Genomic DNA, 23,601 nt, shown 5'->3' with positions numbered 1-23,601 from the left:
TGTTCAGGCAGTGGCATATAAAGTTTCCAGTGGCTTACAGTTGGAGTTGGCATCAGTTCATCCTCTGGAGTCCATCGTAAAAGACAGAAGTGATGTCTGGTTAGCACCGGCTGCATTTAGTCATCATCACTCAGAGACACGTAGCAGTGGAGTCTGACACCAAGCAGGAACGGCGCCGGATCTGGCCGAGGTTGAGACATGGAAACAATTAGAATAATATAGCGTAGATGTCATTCAATTCTTTGCAGAGTTATAGATCATGATAGATGTTTCTGGTTTCGGCAGACCTAACTAAAGCAGTTGATGGATAAATTAGGTGTATGCTAAATAGATCTTTTGTCTGGACTCTTTGCATACTGCATTGTTATTGCAGGTGTGTGTGTGTGGGTCTGAATTTTATCTTCAATGAAAATATTAGGATTGTATTTCTGAAAATGTTTGGGGTTGCATGCACAGCTCACATTCTGATCTGTGCTTGTGTATGCGTGTCCATGCTTTTGTATATGTGTCAGTGTGTGTTAATCAGTGGGAGCACAATGGGATTAGACAGAGTACATTTGGCCAAGGGAAATGGAGGGAGAAATAACTTTTTAAGCCTGAGTAGTCAGCTGACTGCAGATGACGGGGTGTTACAAACATGCTTGGACATTTACTGTTAGGCTACATGAATTTCAGAATGTCTTCGTATTCAGTATGGTCCCCTTTTGCTTTAACAACAGCATGCAATTGAGCCAGCATGAACAAAACCTGATAATCCATGTTATCCCAGCATGATTTAATAATGTTCCAAAGAGCATCTTGTGTACTTCACAGGAACCAAGGAAATATGACCTTTTGTACAAAAGGGGTAGTATGGGTCACAAATGTGTTTTCATGTAATTAGTGATCCATATATAGTGCCTAATTGGAAATATTGTTTATTCATTTTACAGCATAAAGTTTGCTTTACTGTACATTTGTCAAAATCCTAAAAATGTGATTTATTTCCAGGTTTAAAATAGATTTTGAGGTCTCAGACATTTTGGGACGCCGCTATATAGAACAACACTCATCAATAAAAGGCAAATGACGCAAAGTCGTTGTTGTTTGAAGTTTCGTTGATGAGACAGAATGGGTGACAGCCAAAAATACAAGCGAGTGACTCTACCTGTTTTATTCACACTTGGATTGCAAGTTATGCACTCAGGCAAAACAGGGTAAGGCAGTGACATAGGGAATGAAAGAAGGCGGGAGACAGAGGGTTGGGCAGGCGAGAATGAATGAGTGGGAGGTGGGAGAACTTTGACACTGAGAGGGCAGAGGACAGGTTTGTGATTTGAAGATAGGAGAGGATTCAGAGAGAGAGTGAGAGATAGGTAGACAGACAGAAAGAGAGAGAGAGAACAGAAATACTAAGCTTGACAAAGTCAGGAGTTATAAACAACATAACTACCCCCCAGGCAAAGGAAAAAGAACTAGAAAAGAGAATTGAGAGGATTGTACTGAGAGCTGATTATCCTGACAAGTTGTAAAACACTTTGACTGTGGGATTGTCATTGTGTAAAACTTCGATCTGGATGGGAATTCCTGCTGTGTGTTTCAGATTGGGATTATTCCATGAATGCCTGGATACTGTTATTGTTAGCTGATGTCGCTGGGCTCTGAGGGCATCACCGTGGCGATGACAGCCCTTTTCCGAGGAAAATGGGGTTTCAAGACTCAAGAGGCCCCCAAATCTCGGATGCCTCCGGCCCACCTGGCTAGTCCAGATGAAGATGATGACGATGAGGATGCATTATCCAGAGCTCCAATTCGCAGGAATTCACGTTTTTACCGCTCAATGAGAAAGAAAAAGTTATCCTCATCTTCAGAACAGGCAGAAAGTAAGAATACAACTTTTTTTCTCTTTCATTTTTCATATTTTACCTATATTAAACCTTTTAATTTATAGTGTGCATTGACTGTATATACAACCTATTTGTTTTAAGAGTACATTTTGAATTCTTGGGCTTACATTTTTTGAGTATTAACCGGTTATGAAATACAACTTATGCTACTGAAACTGATAACTTTGTAATACAAGCGTTGCCTAGCAAATGTAGTTGGTCTAAACAGAGTACAGCATTGTTCTTTTTATTTTGAAAAACACAATTTGCTGTGGTTTGTGAAGTGTGGTTCAAACTGTGCGCTATGTCAAATGAAAATCACAAATGAAAGAAACAAAACAAAATAAAAAAAACCTTAAACTCAAGAGCAGTTTTACACCATTAAAGGAATATTCCGGGTAGAAAAGAAGTTATCATATCATCTCAATTGACAACATTTGTGGAATATTGTTGATAACCACAAACAAATTATTTTGACTCGTCCCTCCTTTTCTTTAAAAAAAGCAAAAATCAAGGTTACAGTGAGGCACTTACAATGAAAGTGAATGGGGCCAATTTTTTGGAGGGTTTAACACAGAAATGCGAATCTTATAATTTGATAAAAGCACTTGCATTAATTCTTCTGTCAAAACTTCTGTATTATTTGAGCTGTAAAGTTTTTATGGGTATCATTTTAGGGTTTTATGGTTTGTTGACATTACATTGTCATGACAACAAAGTTGCAAAATTGGATATATTTACACAGGATGCTTAGTAATTGATTTTATCACACTAAAAGTATGTCTTGAAGCTATACTTTTGAAACAGTGGGTATTTTAACATTTACCAATTTGCCCTATTCACTTCCATTTGTAAGTACCAAACTGGAACCCAGATTTTTGCTTCTTTTGTTTTTTAAGAGGAGGAGGGACAAGCCGAAATTAATTTTTGTGGTAATCAATAATGTTAATAATGCTGTCTATTGTGCTAAACTGGTATTGAACCCGGTAGTACTTTTGAAGTTTGTAGTACTACGTCTTTGTAATGAAAACAAGGAAACATATTTGATTATTTTGACATTTGCTAGTATTTGTGATTCTAGGGTTTCACTGCGAAAGCTCATGAGTGGCAGCTGTTTTTAATAGGTATTTTAATACAGTTGAATCATTATACACAATTATGAATTTACAGTCAAGTGGTTCAAGTGAAAAATGGAAAAGCTGGTGATTTGTTTAGCAAGAGAAAGAAAGCAGATGATTTTGCCCTGCGGTAAATTGCAAAGCAGTCGAAACTCGAGAAACTGGTTTAATTGTTCACTATCTGACAATTAGGTGTGTGTGTGCACATGTTTTATGAGCATATTTCTTGATAATTTGTTCTTTCACATTACTGATGTTAAATTGACCAGTGCATTCTGTGTAAAATGAATGACAGATTAATTCATGATTTCCTTGTTTGATGCTCTGTTGATGAGTTTGTGTTTTTCTTGTGTATAGAGAGCAGGATCAAAGATGTCACTGTGGTGTTCCCCCTGAAAGCCTAGACCTATTATTTCCATGTCTGACTTTAAACCCATGAACAATGCGACTGACATCCCTTTCATCAGTATAACTCAATACTCATCCTCTTGAACCCAGCATGATTGTCTGAATAAGCCTTGAATGGCTCTTGCATTTTTATGAACGTTTTAACAAACATGTTGCACATTGTTGAATTTTAAAGGTGCACTATGTTATTCTTTCCATCTTGTTTTACACTTAAAGAAATTAATAGTACCAGTACTAATGACCAATGTGAACACACTCACATGACATGAAGAATATCAGTGGCCTTAAAAAGCTGTTTTATAGTCTATGTTATATTCTAGTGCCCCATCTTGGTGGCTACCATGTTGAGATCACATGACCTGCTGAATATACTACTCTCAATTTATATCGGTCACCCCCTGTCGTTGAACACTTTTGGTTGCAGAATAAATAATCATTGGTGACAAATACCCCTGAGAATAATAGGGTATTTCTAAAATGCCTTTTTATAACAAAAAGCTTTTTGTTTTCAATTGCAGTCCATAGGTATAAAGTCCATTACCCTATCATATCAGATGTTTGGGAAAACAATCAGCCTTAAAAACTTTCACAACCTTTAGAATGACACAACCGTCTTCCCTGATTAAAGACACTCAGAATTTAGAAATAGGCAAACTGGTCAATTTCCTTTTGGATACATGGACTCTGAATGGACTATGAAACTGGGCCTGTTTTTGATGGTCAGTTTGACAAATCAATAAAAGCATTCATATATTTTGCAAAGGGTATTAGGATTGGCATTTTTTATTTGACTTTCATAATGGCCACATAGTTGTTATACTATAAAAAGTGAAAATAAGCAGTTGTTACCTTCAGGAAGGATTTCTGCCTGATCTTGTCACGGTCCTGTCAGTCTGTCAGTCTGGGTTTTTTGTGTGACAGGATTGTGACATCATTGTTCTATGTCTGTCTTGTGTTTTGTTTTCTGTCTTTGTGTGAGCGCACGGCTTGGGTTGTGGTTTCCCTGCTGTGCACGATTCAGTCGGTCTTGTTTCATGTCTGGAGCATGGTGTCTGGATCCTGAATTCTCTATCTGGTTCGGTTTCAGTTTTAGTTTCGTGATCTGGACGCTCATGCAACATGTCTTGTCCGTTATTGGTGTTAGTGCATTGCGCTTATGCCATATCGGCGGGGTGCACCCGTGTCAATATTCTGTGTCTATTTCTCGCAATCGAGGACACACGTTGTGCTTGTTTTGTACTGCATGCCCGGGTCGAGTGTCCTGCCTGTTGCATGCATCACGTGGTGTTTGCCTCGAGATGTATGCTCAGGCTTTGTCTAGTATGAGAATGCATGGCATTGCCTTGTTGACGTTGCTGTGCATTCTCTCGTCTTATCTGTCAGTTGGCATGAGTGCATGTAACCTATTGTCTTGGCGATATGCGCTTGTGCCATTCGGGTGTCTGTGTCTTGTGAGAGCATGTGGGTTTGTTTTGCAACGTGCCTCTCAGTCTTGTGTCATGCCCGCCTTATGTCTCTCTCTATCTTTGTTTTACTGGTGCCACATGTGATCACAGCCCTGTTGCCTTGTCTAACTGATCACCTTGTTAGCCGATCATCTGTGACACCTGTTCTCCCCGTTTTCTCTCCTGATGGCTCTCCCTATTTTAGTCTCCTCGTTTGTGCTGTCCAGTGCCAGTTTGTATTGTCTGTTGGTCTTGTGCTTGAGTCCTGTTCATTCATCCATTCGGTTCCTGTCGGTCTTGTGTTCTGCCCCGTTTTGCTCCAGCCCATCTGTGTGTTACCGCCATGGACTGTGGTTTCCCCTACAGGGTAGTTTTTGTTTGTTTTTGTCTTTTTGAATTAATAAACCATTTTGGTTTTTTACACTTTGCGTTTGGGTCCTGCTACTGCCAACAAATCGTGAGAGATCTGACCTCTAAATTGTTTTTGATGTTGTAGCCTAATGTAACCAGGTTTATTCAGTTTATTCATATTAAATCATATATTTGACTTTGTAAGTGTAAGTCAATGCCTCACTGTAACCACGATTTTTCCTTTTTTTAAAGAAAAGGAAGGATGAGTTGAAATTAATTTTGTGGTAATCAACATTATGCCACAACAAATGCTGTCAATTGAGCTTAACTTGTATTGAACCACGAATGCTCCTTTAACTAATTTAAAAATAATAAATTTAGGTCCATATTAAGCACTTTTCTGTAGGTTTTCTGGCAAAATATTATATACAGTGTATTTCAACTGTCAGTGGATTTCCTCTGTATGCTTTACAAGATATTTTAGTTCCTTCAACGTCACCCATTTACACATTAAACCCAACGTTGTGTGAAGTCCTTGACATGCAAGCATATTGGTGCATACGGTATCTTTTGAATTTTATCTGACTGATGGTTTGATACTGTACCTCACCTGTTTTTTCAGCAAAAGCAGTTTTAATTGGCCTAAATATACTGCAATCATGCTTTGAATAGAGCTTAGCCTCAAAAAACACAAACAAAGGGATGTCTCTCTTTGCATGTTTGCTGAACGTCACCATCAACCACGTTTTTAAAAAAATGTAAATGTTTTTTTTATCAAAGATATCTTTATTTGGCTGTGCTGAAAATGAAACTAGATTTTTACATTTTCTAAAAAAAATACAAAATAAAATGCCATGATGCATAAGGTGGTGTGGGTGGTTGACAGGTAAATGCTATGTGTTTTATTATCTCTTTGGTTGCTACTGTAGGTGGTTGCATTCTTGCCCAAGTCAAAAGAAACCTTGTGATATTCGTGATTTGGTCATTCCCTTAATGTTAGTTTATACGATTTATTTGCCTGTTGTATAATTTACCAGATGAAATCATACAGGCATTTATTAGTCACATGATTTCTTCAAATATTTAACCATAAATATGTGCAATAATAATAGTGATTTTGTCTCCTTAGCAAATGCCATTTAAGGATTGTTCTGGGTGACAAGTTACGGTCAATCGACAGCATTTGTGGCATAACATTAATTACCACAACAATTAATTTTCTTAAAAAAAAAAAAAGCACAAATCTGGGTTACAGAGATGCACTTCAAATGGAAATGAATGGGACCAATCCATAAATGTTAAAATATTCACTGTTTTAAAAGTATAGCCACAAGATGTAAACAATATTGTGTGATAAAATAGCGTACTAGCCTTTTTTGTGTATTTAAGTTATTTCCAATGTTACAACTTCGGTATTGCACTCACTCTATCGCACCGTTGTCACGAAAAGAGAGCTGAGCCGAAAGGCAAAGCTCTCGATCTACCGGCCAATTTTTGTTCCTACCCTCACCTATGGTCATGAAGGCTGGGTCATGACCGAAAGAACTAGGTCGCGAGTACAAGCGGCCGAAATGGGCTTCCTCAGAAGGGTGGCGGGCTTCTCCCTTAGAGATAGGGTGTGGAGCTCAGTCATCCGTGAGGAGCTCGGAGTAGAGCCGCTGCTCCTTTGCGTTGAAAGGAGTCAGTTGAGGTGGTTTGGGCATCTGGTAAGGATGCCCCCTGGCCGACTCCCTAGGGAGGTGTTTCAGGCACGTCCAGCTGGGAGGAGGCCTGGGGGAAGACCCAGGACTAGGTGGAGAGATTACATCTCCACACTGGCCTGGGAACGCCTCGGGGTCCCCCAGTCAGAGTTGGTTAATGTGGCTCGGGATAGGGAAGTTTGGGGCCCCCTGCTGGAGCAGCTGCCCCCGCGACCCGACTTCGGATAAGCGGTTGAAGATGGATGGATGGATGGATGGACAACTTCGTTGCCATGATGATGACATAATACCATAAACCCTGTAATCTCACAAAAACAACAATTTAAACAACTTTACAGCTCAAATAATACACTAGTTATACTGTAACTGAAGAGATAAGAGCATTTTTAAATAATAACAAGCTTCAAATTTCCACCTTGAAACCATCCAAAAATTGGCCCCATTCACTTCCATTTTAAGTGCTTCACTGTAACCTCGAATTTTGCTTCTTTTTTTTTTGAACTAGTTGAAATACATTTTTGTGGAAATCAACATTATGCCAAAGGTCTATTTAGGTCTACAACGTATATGTGTGATGTTTAAGAACCCCATGGTTTGTTTTAAACTCAACATTTCAGTGAATTGACAAATATTCTCAGCTGTAGTCGAGATAACGCTGTGCTCTCAGTGTCTGCTGAGTAATTGTGATCAAGTCATGCTCTCTGGTTTGATTATTGCACATGTCTGTGACTGGTGTGTGTATGTGTGTGTGTTTGTGAATGTATAGTGTCCATGTGAAGCTCTTCTGGAATTTGTCACATCTTTTTTACACACACTGACTGTTTGGTGTGAATGCACAGAGTCATATGGGGAGTGTGGTTGGAGCCTGTTCATCTGGTAATTATAAAAGTAAATGTGTCTGTGTTTTGTAATGCTTCATTAGTTAATTTTAGTGCAGTGTACTGTAACGTTGCTGGCAAAGACAGGCTAACCAAGTTGATGATGATGTTAGAACCCAGATGCAGTTTAATTACATAAGTGAAATCCAACAACCGTAAATCCAAACGTGAAACAAATCATAAATATAAACTAAACTTCCAACAATACCTGACCAAGGACCAAGGCAAAGAGGGTATAAATACATGGACAAGTGTAACAATACAACCAATGAACAGACAGTACTATAAACAAGATAACAAGACAATAAACTAATGAAACAGGATGATCACATGACTTGACATGGAACCAGGGAATCACATGATATGGAACATATGACTATAAAACAGGAACTAAACTTCCAAAATAAAAGACATTAACAAAAAACATGAACAACAATGTACACAGTCTGTATAGTAAACCCCCAGTCTCACTGTATAAAGTCTAGGTGGCATTGTTACTCTACACCGACAGACATACACACTCAAGCACTTGAATGGACCAGGAAACAATTCCTTTAAAAGACATGCATTGTCAATGTTTATTTATACATAAAGTCCACAACAATAAAACAAGGTGGGGTTCATGAAACCTAAAAACTCAGACTTTATGCCACATCCATCAATATACGTACACAACCAGTCAAACGTTTCAAAACACTTGACTGAATTCATGTTTCTCATGACCTTAAAAATGGAAAGGCTTATGCCTAAAAGTGCTAAGTATACATGGGAACTTAATAAACATCACAGATGGCACCTCATGAATACCCAGAGTGAAGAAGCCAAAATATGAAAGTCTTGATTTATTTAGCATGCTTCCATTTGTGATATAGATGTTTTGATATCCTCTATTATTCTAAAATATGGATATTGATAATAGAAAAACAATGTGGGTGTGTCCCAACTTTTGACTGGTAGTGTATATTATATAATGCATGACTATAGGGCGGAAATGCAGTGTATCTAAAGTATTAACATCACAAAACATGATTGATTTTCAAAACTCGAGTTTTAAGTCGACTTCTCAGTCCAGCAATGTGGTGCACCATACGTAGTCAATGTGCCGTATATTTTTTTAGTTCTTCAAACAATGCATAGTACACAACACCATTCTCTGCATGCATAATTACAGGTTTCTCTCAAGCTATAGGGACCGCTGGAAAAACATCCTAATTTCACTGTGGCGCTCGAAATCTGGTGACACTATTGCAAACTGGGTTTAAAGCAAATTATTAACCAATGCGCAACCATAAAATAAATTTAGTGCCATGATGCGGAATAACACATTGACTTAATTTAATCTGTGTTTTTTTTGGGGTTTTTTTGTTCATTGTTTGTTTTGTTTGAGAGTTCTTTGACCTCTGTATGACATATCTGCTATTGTCAGCATGAGATCAGTTAGTTAGTTAGTCAGTCAGGTTTGGTTTGGCATTCTGATCAAAATCTAAGAAAAAGAGACTCTCTCTCTCTCTCTCTCTCTCTCTCTCTCTCTCCTCTCTCTCTCCTCTCTCTCTCTCTCTCTCCTCGCATATAGGCTAAATATAAGATCTGGTCTCTGACAGGTGAGGAAGTAATCATGCAAGACAGAAGATAACAGAGTGCAGCAAGATTAATGAGAAAACAAGTCACTTCTGGTAATATTTTATAATAACTTTCATTAATAGATAATTAACATTAGTCTATATAATGCTTTACAGATCAATTCCTGTGCAGTCAAATATGAAATGTGTCATTACAAGTTTCATGACATTTTTAACTAGAAATATACAAACATATTGTCCAGACGGATTAATCAGCTGATAAAATTAAAAGCTAAAACTAAAAAAAGTTTGTTAATTAAATTTGTGCAGTTTTGTGCACATCATTAAATTGTACTATATTTATATTTTAAAACTGGCCATCTGCCACTCTCTCTAAATACAGTAATAGCATTAGTCATTAAAATACCCATAGGCCTATCAACTGACTGTTAGTTCTGTTTCAATGTACATTAACTAAAGATCTGTTAAGTATCATATAATGTAACAATGTATCTTAATGATATTAATGAAAGTTATTTTAAAGCGCTAATAGAAATAAAGGCCCACCCTCAAGTCTCTGTAATATTCAAGTCTCCTAAAATGTACATCTAAGAGATATTTTATTGTCTGCCAAGTGAAAACTGTGAGTGTGATTGCCTAGAAAAGTTATAGTAAACTTCTCAACAGTAAACACTATTCGAGTTATCGTTCATGTCTGTTACATAAACAGTGCAGTACGAGTTACATGACAAAGCTTAAAGGGATAGTTCACCCAAAAATGTAAATTCTCTCATCTTTTCCTCACCCTAATGCCATCCCAGATGTGTATGACTTTCTTTAATTTGCTGAACACAAATGAAGATTTTTAGAAGAACATCTCAGCTTTGTAGGTCCATACAATGCAAGTGAATGGTGACCAAAACTTTGAAGGCCCAAAAGCATTTAAAGGCAGCATAAAAGTAATCCATAAAACTCCAGGGGTTAAATCCATATCTTCAGAAGAGATTTGATAGTTGTGGGTGAGAAACAGATCAATATTTAAGTACTTTTTAAAAAAAAAATATATATTTTTTTACCATAAATTCTCTTCCCTGCCCACAAAATGCACAAAGAATACAAAGTGCCAAAAACCAAAGTAGAAGAATGTGAAAGTGGAGATGTCCAATGTCACAAATGGTACACATTTACAACTAAGGTCAGATACATTTATTATCAAATACACTTTACACCTGTGGAATTTGTAGCAGTTCAAGTTCTGCATTCCTGGACAAGTCTGTCAGATGCACATCAGAGTTGTATTGATGACACAAGAATCAATATTTATCTAAGGACTCAGACAAACATGCTTTATGATCTTCCTGATCATACCTAGTTAACTCACAAGTGCACAACCAGTGGTTTAACTGGGCTCTTGGTTCTTGTGTCTTATTCTCAAAAAGATGCTTTGCCTAAATATGAAAATTCTGTCTTTTAGTCACCCTCATGTTTTTGCAAACCTATATGACTTTCTTTCTTCCATGGAACACAAAAGGCTGAATGTTACAAACTTACTGTCCCATTCACTTTTATTGTAGGGAATAAAGATGCAACAAAAGTTGACTCCTGCCAGGTCTCCTAAGCAACCGAATTGGCCCGGTTGCTAGGGTGGGTGGAGTCACATGGTGTAACCTCCTCGTAGTCGCGATTAGTGGTTCTCGTTCTCAATGGGGTGCATGGTAAGTTGTGCGTGGATCGTGGAGAGTAGCATGAGCTTCCACATGGTGGGCGTCTCAGCGGTGTCATGCACAACGAGCCACGTGATAAGATGCGCGGATTGACTGTCTCAGAAGTAGAGGCAACTGCGACTTGTCCGGATTGAGGTGAGTAACCCCCCCCTAAGAGGACAGTGGGAACTGGGCATTCCAAATTGTGAGAAAATGGGATAAAAAATAAATAAATAAATAAAAAGATGCAATGAAAGTGAATGGTGACTGATGTTGTCATTCTGCCAAACATCTCCTTTCGTGTTTCTCAGAAAAAGTCATACAGGCTTGGAACAAAATGAGGGTGTGTAAATGATGACAAACTTTTAATTTTTGTGGAACCATTGCAAACACTACACTCTACTATGAGTGAACAGGAAGCCACTCGGTCAAAAGAGCAGAAAAGGGAGATGTTGTAAGGAGTTAATGAAGCATTTCAGAAGCACCTTTTGTTAGTGGGACTTCAGAATTTGCAGAGGAGACAAATTCAGGGGGAAACTGAACTCACTTTCTCAAAACACACACACATTGAAAGCTCCATTTGAGGCCCCAGATAGACATTCCAGTGCCCACAACGTTTCAGGCAGCACAGCCAGCATTCACAATGGGCCCTCTGTGTTTATATGTATTTGTGTGTAAGTCTGTGTGTGGTAACATTCAAGGAATGACCAGTATGTTATTATTTCTGTAATCAGTTACTTTCTCTATCCAGCTCAATTCAATTCCAAAATATTTCTTAGTCAAACAAACAAGCAATTTTAATTGATTCTGATGCATTTGCATTTATTAGTTTGGCAGACACTTTTATCTAATTCAACTTTCAGTGCATTCAGGATTTACCTCTTACCATTCTGTGGTTTACCTGGGAATGAAACCCATGACCTTGGCGCTGTTGGTGCCATGCTCTACCCTTGTGGGTATTTATTGATATATGATGCCATAAAAGGTCATATGATAAATGATGCCATATAATGTATCTGATTTTGATGTATTATTTTCTTTCATCTTGAACACTTTAACACACTTTTGCATTAGTCTCTGGAACTCATGCGAGACTGATTTTGTTCAATTAAATTCTGTTCCATACATTCATCATCAACCTAAGCTCCTCCACTTTCTCTCAATTAGGCCCCTCCTCCTCTCCCAAACTAGCTGTGGACCCCGCCTCCTGCAATAGGCTCAGCCCGTCTGCGGCATATCAATCCCCCCTCTCTCCCAGAATGCACCAGTAAGTACATACAGACGCACACATGTTTGTTTTATCTGCCCTGTTGGGGACTTTCCATTGACTTCTTTTGTTTGATACTGAGGTAATGATATTTTCCATCCCCTAAACCTAACCCTCACAGAGACTTTTTGCATTCTAGTTAAAACCTAATTTAGTTTGTTTATTACAGTTTTTCTCGATTGCTAACACAAAATAACTTATTCTGATGGCCTAATTCCGCAAACCATTATTATAATTAAATTCTCGACAAAAAAAAACACATTTCTCTAAACTATAAACTCAATTCACAGCTTCTGCAAAACTCTACCGAAAATACTTTTTTAAAAATATATCTCATAATTCACTGTTAACACTGATTTCTACATTTGTAAACACTAATTAGCTAATTTTTTTTACACGTCAGAATCTCATAAACTAAAAAGTAAAAATAAATAAAAAGGGCCACAGGTGATTATATACTTTGGGGGAAAATGGATCCCAACAATGTTTGAAGAGCTGAAAGGCAGCGAAATAGAGATGGAGACAAAGAGGTAGAGGAAGGGGAGAAGAACAAATGTCCCAGATGATATTTCTATTGTGGTTGACTGCTGTGTATACAGGCACTTGTGCATGGTATCACAATGCTGAACAATAAGTTGATTTACTGTTATATCTATCAGTCAAACCTTCAGACAAGAAAACAAGATAGACAAGGTAGCCTAACTACAGTTACTGCAATATGCTTTAGACTTAAGCTTATGTAAGGTAACCTACACCATTACTATACTACATTACTGCAGGTTAGAGGCCATGTATTATAATAGGTAATATACAGGCTATGTGATGTACTGTATCATATGTTACTGACACTTTTATTGATAATTTATGAAAATGTATGTCTGCTTATGTCTGTGTATGTTCTGCTGTAATGTGCTGTATTTCTGCAAGAACTGTGGGGTATTTGACAAGGCAGAGTAGTACTGTATGATTTTTTGGTGTGCCAACTCTACTTACCGTTTTACAGTATAATATATTCCTCATTTTGCTAATTTCTTTGGACATTGAAACATTTTGTCACTGCAACAAAATTGTCTTTTTGACAGTGCTTTTCACACGGCATCACTTTACAGTTCTGTAATGTTGGCTTCTGTCAAATAAACGTTTGACAGAAACGTCTTACGGTGTTTACCTTCACACTTCCATATTTTATGCAATATGATATAACCTCAAAAACATTTACATTCTTACCTCCAAAATTTTCCCTTGTTGATTTTTTTTCTCTCCCCAATTTGGAGTGCCCAATTCCCAATAAGTCCTTGTGATGGCGTAGTGACAGAGGATGAATCTTGATGGCGGAGAATCAAGATTCATCCGTGCATCTTATAACGTGGCTTGTTGAGCACGTTACCGTGGAGACCTTGCGCATGTGGAGGCTTTGCGCTATTCTCCACGGCATTCATGCACAACTCACCACGCGCCGCAGCAAGAGCGAACCACATTATAGCGACCATGAGGATGTTACCTCATGTGACTCTACCCACCCTAGCAACCGGGCCAATTTGGTTGCTTAGGAGATCTGGCTGGATTCACTCAGCACACCCTGGATTTGAACTCATGACTCCAGGTGTGGTAGTCTGTGTCTTTACTCACTGACCTACCCAGGCCCCCAATTCTCCCCAGTTTTTGCTGGTCAATGTTTCATTTTGAAGGGAGAAAATATGTTTTTGAGTGAAATATTTCATTTTGACATGGTAGTACAAATTGATTTGTAGTTTTGGTATTGTGTTTATAGTTTCAAGAAAATTGTGAATTGTTCCATGAAATGTGTTTTCGCAATCAACAAAAACTGTAAGCACACAAACCAAGCAACATAAACTATTCGATATCTCTCTGTAACTTACTGCCTCACAAACATACAGTCATTCAGTATGTGAAAATGTAATCATACATTTTTTTATACAGTCTCTCTCTCTCTCCTTATCTTTTGCTCACTTTATCTATTTCTCTTGTTTTCCTTAAATCACACATATGTATGTCTACACATTTCACTCATCAGTGTGTGAACATTAATCAAGACCTTGTTACAAATTATATTCTGATTGGAAAATTCTGATTGCTGAGTAGCTTTTATGAAGCGTGTCTGTCTGTATGTCTGTCTGTCTGCCTGCCTGTCTGTCTGTCTGCCTGTCTAGCTGTCTGTCTATCTATCTCTTTAACATTCTGTTGGTGTGTGATTGGGTGTTTGTGTGAGTTAATGTGTGGTGTGATGTATGATTCAACTCTGAATCGTATCATTTACTCAGGATGAGAGAATGTGAGGATTTGTCTAGGTGTGTGTGGGTGGGAGAGTTTGTGTTTGGGCGTGATTCTGTGTGTGTATGTTGTCAACAATGTCCAAAAGAGTATTTACTGTGTGTGTGTGTGTGTGAGTGGTGTGTTGGAATCCACATCTCTGAGTGGGGATTCAGTATTTGTTTAATATTTTTGTGTCTGTTTCTTGAAATCTCTGATTATTTAAATATATACTTTATATATCTTTATAAGTCCACCTTCTCACTCTGGAATCTCGTTGCTGAGCAACGGGAGTACTGTTCTGGGAGGAACTCGGTCTCGGTCTCCGTTAGCGACTCCGGGAGATTGGTCGCGTAGACAAGAAATGGAAGAGCTGAGTGAACGGACAACAAGTGCCTGCACGGTGCAGGACAATGACTCTCATAACACTGCCGACCCTGACAACATCACTCTCCGGTAAGACAGAGAGAGAGAGAGAGAGAGAGAGAGAGAGAGAGAGAGAGAGAGAGAGAGAGAGAGAGAGAGAGAGAGAGAAGCATAGATCAGGGAACAATCGGGACACTTTATTGTTGTAAAAGTTTATTTGCAAAAAGTTGTATTTTTTCAGAATGTAAAGGATTCACTTTAAATAATACAAGTTTGTGTACAAATGTATTTGTTTGTGCATGTGTACAGTAAATATATTTAAATATATATTTAAATATATACTGATATATATAATATATATATTAGGGCTGTCAATCGTTTACAATTTTTAATCGAATTAATTACATGGTGTCCCGATTAATTAATCGCGATTAATCGCATATACAAATATTTGCTGAGAAAGCCACTCATATAAATATAATTCAATATATAATGATGAAATAATGATACATAGTTATCTTTAAATATTTAAAAATAGATATACATATATAAAATAACAAAAATATTCAGATAATTAAAATGCATTACATTCTTGTAGCAGAAGAGTTAATCATTGATAACAATACAAAAAGCGGCTTTAGAATACAATGTATTGTTTACTACCATATTATTGATCATAATCCAATCATTGGCATACATTCACAACAATCCATTACACAAGTGAATTTGTCAATCAGTTGGAGATTTATTATGAGGGCTTGTTTAAGGACCCGTCAATTTACACCTGCGTCAGACATGCTTGTGTAGCGTCTCGGGTTCGTTGCATCATAAACATAAAATGTTTAGGTCACTGTGTCAAGTTAAATATAGTTTAATACTCAATCTTTAAACACATCTCAAGATCCCTTAGATCGCATTTGCGCTCCATCAAGTGTTTTGAACGCAAGAACGTAACGCATGTTTGTGTTGTCTGCTGCTCAAGGGTGTTTTTCTTCCCTGTATAAACTTCTATATGTATATATCAGTGTCTGAAATTAAATGTTCCATTAAGAAGCAATATTTGCCTACTGTATTTGATATTCAGGGACAGTTTTTGACCTAATCATATGAAAAGTAATGTCAAATCCTTCAATTTTATACATTTATGATCATATATTCTCAGTCTGAATTATTATATCTTAGATTTTATGCAATAGTATGCATACCTCACCTTGAATAGAATATGAAGAAATATATCAGATCTTACAAATAAAACACAGAAGAACTCATTATGGGGGCATTTTTGCCCAGAGCACCCTTTCATTTCATATATATGTATAACAGGTAGTTTTATCATTTAAAACAAAAAGCAATTGATTTGAACTTTTACAATGTCACATTGGCTCTTTATTATTGGTTTTGTTCAATCTCAGTTTTAGTTTTTTCTATAATGTGATAAAATTATGTGGTCCATATTGAAATATATATTTAAATGTATATGTCATTGCATGATTTTATTTGTCGATTTATATGTAAAGTATAGCAGATAGGATAGACAGGATTATCCCAGGTAAGACAGGATATGTGTTATTGCATATGTGTATTTATCCATTTACATTCTCTAATATTGTTTTTATACTCCTACATGAAGCCTCAAATAGCATTCATGCTTCTCTGCTGATGGGTTTGACTTATTTAGGTCTGTCAGGGTTAAATAAAACTAAATTGGAATTAAAGTCAGAGGAACCAATATTCCACTCATTTAGAAACAAAAGTAGGACTTAAACAGCTGTAGGGGTGACTTGTTCTCCTTTTTGTACACAAACACACACACACACACACACACACACACACACACACACACACACACACACACACACACACATTTTAAATAAAACATTGTTTAGTAAGTTTAAGTGATTTGAATTATGGGGACACTAGAAATCTCCTCATAAACCACATTTATAGCATAATACCCTGGTAATTAGCAGTTTGTAACCTAAAAAAAGTCCTCGTAAACCACTTAAACCTGACCATTACCTCACTTCAGTCATCACTTCTGATCACTAAATATTAGTTCTTGTTTTCTCACCCTCTTGCCTTTATTTTTCTTTGCCGTATTCAGGTTGACGAGGAATGGTGACAGTCCACAGAAGATAGCGGTGCAGAGTTCCTGCCGCAATCTCAACATTGTGAAAAATGTTGGTGAGTACACACACACACACACACACACACACACACACACACACACACACACACACACACACACACACACACACAGACAGACAGACAAAAAGAGGGAGACTGATGTACAACAACAATGCTGGAACAATTTGTTTGCTGAAGTTAAACTGTGAAACTTCTTAATTGACAGTGTGGATATATTGAATGTGTATGAGAGACCAGTGTGTGTATGTGTGTGTGTTTGCATATGTGTGTTTGTGTATGTGTAGGATGAGGGCAGGCAGAGTGTGTGGGTTTTGTCTTCTTAAATATATGCTGGAATAACAGCAAAAGAGAGCTATGCTACTTCGCCAACGCAACATAATTTGTGTCATCTCCATTTCCCTCATCATCTACTGTATCTAAGTCACTTTTCTCTCTTCATGTATCTGAATCTCTCTGCTTATTTCTTCTCTCTTCATATTTCCAGTCTTACCAGCCAATCTCTTTCTCAAATCTACTCTATATTTCTCTCTTTTTGTCTCATTCTCCAAATATTGTAATTCTATTTTGTTATTTTTTGCAGTTTTTTATTATCATATCAGCTTTCGCTACCTCTTTTTCTCTCTTCTCTTCTCTTCTCTTCTCTTCTCTTCTCTTCTCTTCTCTTCTCTTCTCTTCTCTTCTCTTCTCTTCCTCTTCCCTTCCCTTCCCTTCCCTTCCCTTCCCTTCCTTCCCTTCCCTTCCCTTCCCTTCCCTTCCCTTCCCTTCTCTTCTCTTCTCTTCTCTTCTCTTCTCTTCTCTTCTCTTCTCACACTCTGTTATATAAGGGACTGTATTAAACACCCACCTGAAGGTCTTGTTGAATGTGACTACAGAATGTTATGCAACTGCTTTTCTCTGTACAAAGTCACCATTTTGAGAAGCCAACACACACACACACACACACACACACACACACACACACACACACACACGCACACACACACACGCACACACACACACACACACACACACACACACACACACACACACACACACACACAGTAAGGTCATTCCTGATCGACAGATCATGTGTCACATGTTTGTATGGCAATAGGAGCTTGCAGTAAACTTTTTGTCTGGTCCAAAGGTTTGTTAGGTTGATTCATTCAAGTGTTTCAGCTGATGGGTCAAACTGGACTGCACAGGTTATGTACTACTAAAGTACATACTGTGCAATACAGTGTGCAGAACGGAAAAGAGCTTTGCTTGTCTTGGCATTTTTAAAAAAAAATGTTTGCTGTCAATGTTATTATCCCTCCAACATAGTTAGCATGCAGTGACTATACTGCCACTATTTTCTAAAATAAGTATAAAATATACCCTTCAAAATGTAGTCTGATTACATCACACATGTTAGTGTAATGTAATGTATTACCCCCCCCAAAAAAAGTAATCTGAATATGTTATGCATGTTACTTATAACACTTCCCTGCCCCAAAAAATCTTAATACGTCATGTATGTTGTTTGTAATACATCACCCCCAATAAGTAATCTGAATATGTAACGCATGTTACTTGTAACACATTCCCCCCAGAAGTAATTTACCGGTTCCAGAAATGTTTTTCCCATTATTTTTTTCCATAGAGATTAACAAAACGAAATTAAAGTGTTCTAAGGCATGAACCAAAGCAGCTCTGAGGTGATTCACAACAATCAAAAAAGTATTTGAAAATCAGATAATAAGACAAATGGGACTGTGTGCTTGTCATCTTTTAATGAGGGAATGAACTACAATCCCATGAAGCACTGCAAAGGACACAATCAAAATAATAAAAGTGATACAAAAATATACAACTATTAATTTAAAGTATAGAAACAATATGTTTTAAGTTTATTGCAAAATATTAAGATGTATACAAATATTTCATAAATGCTTGTTTAGGGCCATTTTTTGTGATTTTCTGATATATTGCTCTGATGGATCATGTGGACAGTTGTGCTTTTTTCAATTACAACAACATACTGTATGTTACTTGTAATCTGTTAACCTTAAAAAGTAATTAGGGGATTACAGTAACACATTACTTCATAATATATCCCACCCTACACGTACACACCACAAGATGAGTTGAAACCAAACAATCAGTAAGAGTCATTAATACCATTTTGTGTTTGCTCTAATAAACGTGTGTTTCCAGATGTTCTGTATCAAGAATACCGTGACACCTCTAAGCAGCAGGAGATCGAGCAGCGACGGCAAAGAGATGGGCTTCCAACTGCAGAGTCAGGGTTCACATCTGCGCCTGCATTGCAGCTTCAGTTGAGGAACAGTGCACATTCACTCAGCCTCTGGCAAAACTTGGAGGCTGTGAAGAACAGTGGACTACTGAAAACACTGGAACCAAAAGAAATAATAGTGCAGGAGGTGGGACACGTTCAGAATACACACAAATTGATTTCTTAGTTGGAATACCTAGAAAAGCTAAAGCCGGGTGTACACTTCAGGATTTTTACCACGATTCTGCGTCCTAGGCTAATTTTGAGGATTGTTAAAGATTTCTTTCATTGTATGGCCAATGCTGCAGTCATTGATCGCTTATTGTGACATGAAAGATGAATTGCCTCGAATCAAGATCTTGGGTCACAGTGCTGCAATTTAACTGCTCCTAAGATGCCAATATGTTATGTTTATACTAGTCTATATGAGATGCATCATACAGGAAATATCTTGTTAATCGGCGTTCCCTACGTTATGATTGTACCAGCAAAATATTTCAAGTTTGAACTTGAAGAATGAGCAGTACACAAATTCACTCTTTCCCCCAGCCAAGATTGACACTAGACAAGTTTTTCTCTTCCAGGCAAAACATTGCCAGCAATTGCATGCAAAGGATTGCTTGGGTTTGGTACCGTTTCAATTTTAAATGTCAATGAGGATGTCAGAACATGACAAACTTAATTAAGTAAAATAATGGGCTTTCAATCAAGATGTCGTTGGGGTCATATCGTACAACCTGATAAGCAGCAATCGAAAAGCACAGAAAATAACACCCAATGTACATGTGGCTTAATGAAATAACTTTCACTGGTGATCATTGCAGCAAAATTACTAAACACACAAATGACCAAACATTAGAAATAAACAACATTGTCTCTTGCTCTTTCTCTCTCTTTGTAGGCCATGTTTGAATTGGTGACCTCCGAGGCATCGTACTACAAAAGTCTGGAGCTGCTCGAGTCACACTTTCTACGCAATCCTCTTCTTGTCAACACTTTAAGTCAATCGGACATGCACTTTCTGTTCTCAAACATTGAGGACATCATGAAGGCAAGCGAGAGGTGTGTTTGCATGGGAATGTGTGTTTATTTGTATGTGTTTGCGGTTTACAATTGCCTGATTTCTCAGCCTATTTAATTTTTCTCTTTTATGAAACCGCAAAATAACAGCTGAACATTTGAACTATAACCTCAGATTAATCGACAACGTTTTGCCAGAGTTGCTAACCACACTGGCTTCCACTACATACTTATGATTTGATATGCCCCATTTCCTGCCATTCTGCCTGACACCATTATTGCCAGTACTATAGAGTGTAAAAACAGGACTCTAGAAGTAAAAATCTCATTCATAACAGTAATTCATTCATTCATATACTGTACCGTTCAAGAAAGATCAACAATGAGCTTCTGAAGAAGTCACAAGTCAGGGTGATTTTAATGTAATGTAAAAATATCATGTTTAGTAGCCAAATTTGCCCACTCCCAAAAAGCATTGCGATATGATCATTTTTATATAATGTTGTTTCTGTTTTTATAATGTCATTCTCAATGCTTGATGATGGAATAATTAGATCACTTATAAATTTTTGTCTTGTACATTTTTTGCTTCATATCAAAAGTTTGTAGGCCTAATATTATGAATTGCCTCTGAGATAGTTGGTTTGGTTTATGGCTTAGAACTCTTTTCTAAATGATTCCTGTGTACAAAGTGAAAGGGAAAAGCATTGTTTTGGTGTGATTCCAGTCAGTAGTGTTATGGCACGCAAATTCGCCCACCAATGTGATGATTCATGAGTGTGAGTCAGAACTTCACCTCAGTCTGGCCACACCTGCTTTTGTAAAACATTTAATTAGAAGCGTTGATTTATCTGAGTTGTTTTACTTTTATTTAATAATTTTTTGATTTGTTAATCCACTGCTAAGCTTAAACTATTTATTTCCTGCTATTGTGTCACAATTGCCATCATTAAAACTAATGATGGCTATCATGTTTTATATTATGTTAAATCTGTTTTCAAACCATGTGTATTGTGAAAAATTGCATGACTTTTAGGAAGCAATTAGTTGGGGCCAGTAGACAGATCAAAATAGTGTCAATATGAGAGGGAAAGTCCCAATTATGTGTCTGAAACACTCATATGCTGTCCTCATTTGCATACTGTTCATCCTACATATGCGAGATTAGAATTACTGCATCCCAAATCATAGTACTGTACATTAAAAATGGCGTTCTCTATGTGGTATACTATTTCTGATGGATTTTCGAAGCATATGCGTATGCTTTTTACATTATAGCCTACAATCCATTGCGCAATGGAACAGGAGACGTTTGTGACGGGTTTCAATTTTTTGTATTAAGGAAAACTGGCAAGGATTGCAAGGTTACAGTAGTATATCAGCATGTTGAAAATGTTTGGTAAGAAACTTAGCTAGATTCTAACACTTAAATGCAAATGCAAACAGTATGCAACAAGAGAGGTTTGTGGTATCAGTACACTATTTTATTTATCATAGTGTATCCCAATGCTGGTGTACTTTCTTGCTACCTACTGAAATGTGTGTACTTTACCATGACCCTCAAAGTACATACTTTAAAGAGTAGAATAATTATACATATTGGGATGCAGCCTTACTGTGGTTATTGTCTCACAGTGATGACCTCATGCTTTCCTCAGGTTCCTCATGGATTTAGAGCACAGGATCGAAGAGTCTATCCAGATCTCAGATGTGTGTGACATTGTTCATTTTCACACTGTTAACTACTTCCAAGCTTTCATCAGCTATGTCATCAACCAGGCATATCAGGAGAAGAACTACCGACGGATACTGTAAGAAAATTTCTTACCTGTGTGTTTGTGGAAGATAATAAAATGTAGTTGGAATTTTGTATTTGTGTACAAGAGATATATTTTTACAACCATGCTGGAAAGACCTGCAATGCTGGTCATCAGCATATGTTGTGTTTTGTATTCTGGTCTTTTGCATGGGATGCTGGTGTCCCCAGGCTTCTTTACCAGTTTTTCTTTACCATCTTAACCAGGTGCGATGCAACAAGTTTACAGCGTAAATAAATTTGTCTGTCCATACTGAAGTCAAATGTGCTGTGCAATAGCAATTTATTGTCTACTGGTTTATTGACATGTTTATCTCTAGCTAGGCAGATAATAACACAACCGGTTTAATAGCACAGCTGTGAGATTAAGGTGTTTTAAGTGGAGAGGATTTTGATTCATCCCAGTGAGTCTTTTGAATGCGTTCACCAAACAGATTTGTTCAGTCACCATTTCTGTAGATACATCTTTACGCCAGTAGGTGGCAACAAACAGTGCTGGGTAGTAATGGATTACATGTAATCGGGAGTATATAATCAGATTAAAAAATGAAGTATGTTAAGTTATTTGAAAATAATTGTAATCTAATATAATGTAATATAATTATATATATAAATTAGGGATGCACCGATGTATCGGCCTAACATCGGTATCGGCCGATATTCGCCTTTTTGGCTGACATCGGCCTATCGGCAAATACAATGTCATTCACCGATGGTTGTGGCCGATGTTTATCTGTTTATATGTCTTGGTTATTTGTGGTCAACTTGGACAACAGTTGCCTACCCAGCTGCAGTTCCAACAGGTGGTAGTATAATACCACCCACAGCCACTGGCTAGACACGACTCTGGCATGACGTAAGAGGGCAACGGATGCCGTGCGCACGTGTGGTTTGTTTTCAAATAAGTGCAAGGAAATGTCGGTGGTGTGGGAGTATTTTACAGTCTGGACTGTGATTTAGTGAAAAATTCTGCTGTATAGCAGGTGTATAGCAGGCTAAAAAGGCTCTTGAAAAAGTAATTTTTCACAAAAAAAATATTTGTTATTTGAAAGGTTATATTAAACGTTGTTTCATAAATTTGTATGATTGAATTTGTGCTCATTCAAAGATGGTGTGATGTAGGGTTGAATTTATTTTTTATAATAAAGATTTATTTGTTTCACTGGCACAAAAGGGGGATTTAACAGCAAAAACAAAACAAACAAACAAACAAAAATCGGTATCGCCATCGGCCAAATTGGTATTTTAAACATGGGTATCGGCCCAGAATTTCACAATCAGTGCATCCCTAATATAAATATATCGTTTTTTTATTTCACTACCACACACTGGTGTGCAGCTCCTACTTTTTAAATGATTATCCTACTCATATGCATGTGACATAAAATAAAATAAAATTAGGATGAAAGTAATCCAAAAGTAATCGGAT

General features: G+C 37.3%; 1 protein-coding gene across 2 annotated transcripts in view; it reads left to right on the top strand.

The window, feature by feature from the left end:
* The first annotated feature begins 1,268 nt into the window (after window positions 1-1,268).
* Window positions 1,269-23,601, top strand: part of LOC127630259 (ephexin-1-like) — a 35,935-nt gene continuing 13,602 nt past the window's right edge. The window contains exons 1-7 of one of the 2 annotated variants that reach the window (XM_052107750.1): window positions 1,269-1,862; window positions 12,195-12,294; window positions 14,818-15,021; window positions 17,036-17,115; window positions 19,258-19,484; window positions 20,238-20,398; window positions 22,015-22,167. In XM_052107750.1, coding sequence (XP_051963710.1) covers window positions 1,628-1,862; window positions 12,195-12,294; window positions 14,818-15,021; window positions 17,036-17,115; window positions 19,258-19,484; window positions 20,238-20,398; window positions 22,015-22,167 — 1,160 coding nt within the window. In that variant the 5' untranslated portion in view covers window positions 1,269-1,627. The remainder of the gene's footprint in view (window positions 1,863-12,194; window positions 12,295-14,817; window positions 15,022-17,035; window positions 17,116-19,257; window positions 19,485-20,237; window positions 20,399-22,014; window positions 22,168-23,601) is intronic. The other variant, XM_052107751.1, reaches the window with a different exon arrangement.

Source organism: Xyrauchen texanus, chromosome 36, assembly GCF_025860055.1.
Source record: "Xyrauchen texanus isolate HMW12.3.18 chromosome 36, RBS_HiC_50CHRs, whole genome shotgun sequence".
NCBI lineage: Eukaryota > Metazoa > Chordata > Actinopteri > Cypriniformes > Catostomidae > Xyrauchen > Xyrauchen texanus.
This window is presented reverse-complemented; position numbering and strand designations above follow the sequence as displayed.